The sequence below is a fragment of the Perkinsus marinus genome, assembly GCF_000006405.1.
Source record: "Perkinsus marinus ATCC 50983 genomic scaffold scf_1104296958958, whole genome shotgun sequence".
NCBI classification, from domain to species: Eukaryota; Perkinsozoa; order Perkinsida; family Perkinsidae; genus Perkinsus; species Perkinsus marinus.
The window spans coordinates 1-1,689 of NW_003206585.1; the positions used below are offsets into that span (position 1 = coordinate 1).

The 1,689-nt window shown below is 50.3% G+C and overlaps 1 protein-coding gene across 1 annotated transcript; it reads left to right on the forward strand.

Moving 5' to 3' along the window:
- Positions 1–51: 51 nt before the first annotated feature.
- Positions 52–1,527, forward strand: Pmar_PMAR026785 (Tetracycline resistance protein, class B, putative; the record flags this gene model as incomplete). Its single annotated transcript, XM_002773331.1, has 7 exons — positions 52–133; positions 187–344; positions 404–486; positions 591–708; positions 818–1,011; positions 1,066–1,217; positions 1,265–1,527. The coding sequence occupies 7 exons, from the start codon at positions 52–54 to the stop codon at positions 1,525–1,527; spliced, it is 1,050 nt and encodes a 349-aa protein (XP_002773377.1).
- Between the last annotated feature and the right edge of the window lie 162 nt (positions 1,528–1,689).

Consider the following 1,689-nt stretch of genomic DNA (forward strand, 5'->3'; position numbering starts at 1 on the left):
CTTTTTCGTGCCACCCCTCCTCGACTGAGGGTGGACTTCGCCATCGCTATGATGTGTATTTTTACTGATTTCCTCGGCGACAATCTCTTGGCTCCGGGCTATGAACTCTTCATTAGAGAGAATGGTGTACCAGGTGAGGTCTATGATGACGGACTCGGTGACTGTCGATCCGTCACCTCCTTTCAGGCATGGGCTTTGGCCTTGCTGTGTCGATCATCACCATGTCGTACATAGTGGGAAGATGCTTCTCCTCCGCCGTCATGGGGCCCATTTCTGATCACACTGGTCGTTGGAATGCGATTCTTATTTGCGAGCTTCTAACAGCAGTCGGATTTCTCATGCAGGTGATTCTCTTTGTGACCTCGACGACTTCGATTATACAATGTATTATCTTTTGTGTCAGGCGCTGTCTTGGAGTTTTTGGTCACTCGTTGGCTTTCGCTTTTTCACCGGCTTCGTGGGTGGTACAAGGGTCGTTATTATTGTGTAAGAAGTCATCCACGATGGTACCTCTGGGTCTACAATTATTTTATCCAGTGGCTCCTCTTCGCTTATTCGTCTGATACCCCCTCAGTTCGTCCTCATTCCAGGTACATAACCGATTGGATGTCTGACCGCAACATGCTTACTTTCTGGATGTCCTTCATCCCAATTGTCTCGAGCGTCTCGTCATTCGCTGGTCCGTTCCTCGGTGGAATGGTCGCTCAGGTGACAAATTGGGTATAAGGCTCTTCTTGCTCGCAATGAGAGACTGTAATCTGCAGTTTGGACACCTCGTGCGCGCCAGACTCTAGGTGCGGAACAGTATGTTCTTCAGGCCGATGAATCAGCTCCCTTGAATCCGGCTTATGTCGGGCTCACTCTGAATGCCGCCAGCTTTTTCCTGGTTCTCTTCTGCATGAGGAAGTCTCCGAAGGACGCCGGGCTTCGCCTGTGTGCATCTAAGAGGAATGAAACCGCTTCCGTTGCGGAATCTAAACCGAGCAGCATTGCGGGACCTCTTGTCGAGTGGTAGGGTGAGATTATTTCACTTGAAAGATCAGTATTCGGAGGACATCCTTTCAGGAGAGCCGTGTGCCTCTGGTTCTTGCTCTGTGGTCTGTCCAGTGCTGGGACTCAAGGATGGTCCCTCCTCCTGGTTACCATTCAGAAGGAACTGGGCCTGTCCAGCATCGTGCTTGGGTCCATAAGTGGATGGTGTGGTCTGATGATCATAAGTAGGACTGCCACCTTCTCATCAGTCCTATAACGGTTATATTTTCAGCTGGCCAGCTGGTAGTCCTCCCTTTCCTCTTCCATCGACTCAAATTTTCCGAAGGCGCGGTTGTCGTCTTTGGTTTTGTTCTGGCTCCCTTCATTATTATCCTCGGTTTCGTCACCAACATTTGGGCGACAATTGCAATCGGCTCCCTGTTCTCATTGGGTGTCCCCTTGACCATGACGATGGGCTTTGCGGTACGCGGGGGAGGTCATTTCGAGTTGAGTCTCATCCGTTTGAGGATTATATCCCCAAGAATCTCCAAGTAGATAACGTCGTTGGGTGTTACCGGATACAGTGTTATCGGTACTCACCCGTACCATTGTTCCAATGTGACGTGTTGACTCGCTCAGACCTTTTCAAGGCTCTGCGATCCGACTATGAAAAGCTCCATCATGGGCATGCTGGCATTGAGCCTCAACTCTCTCAAG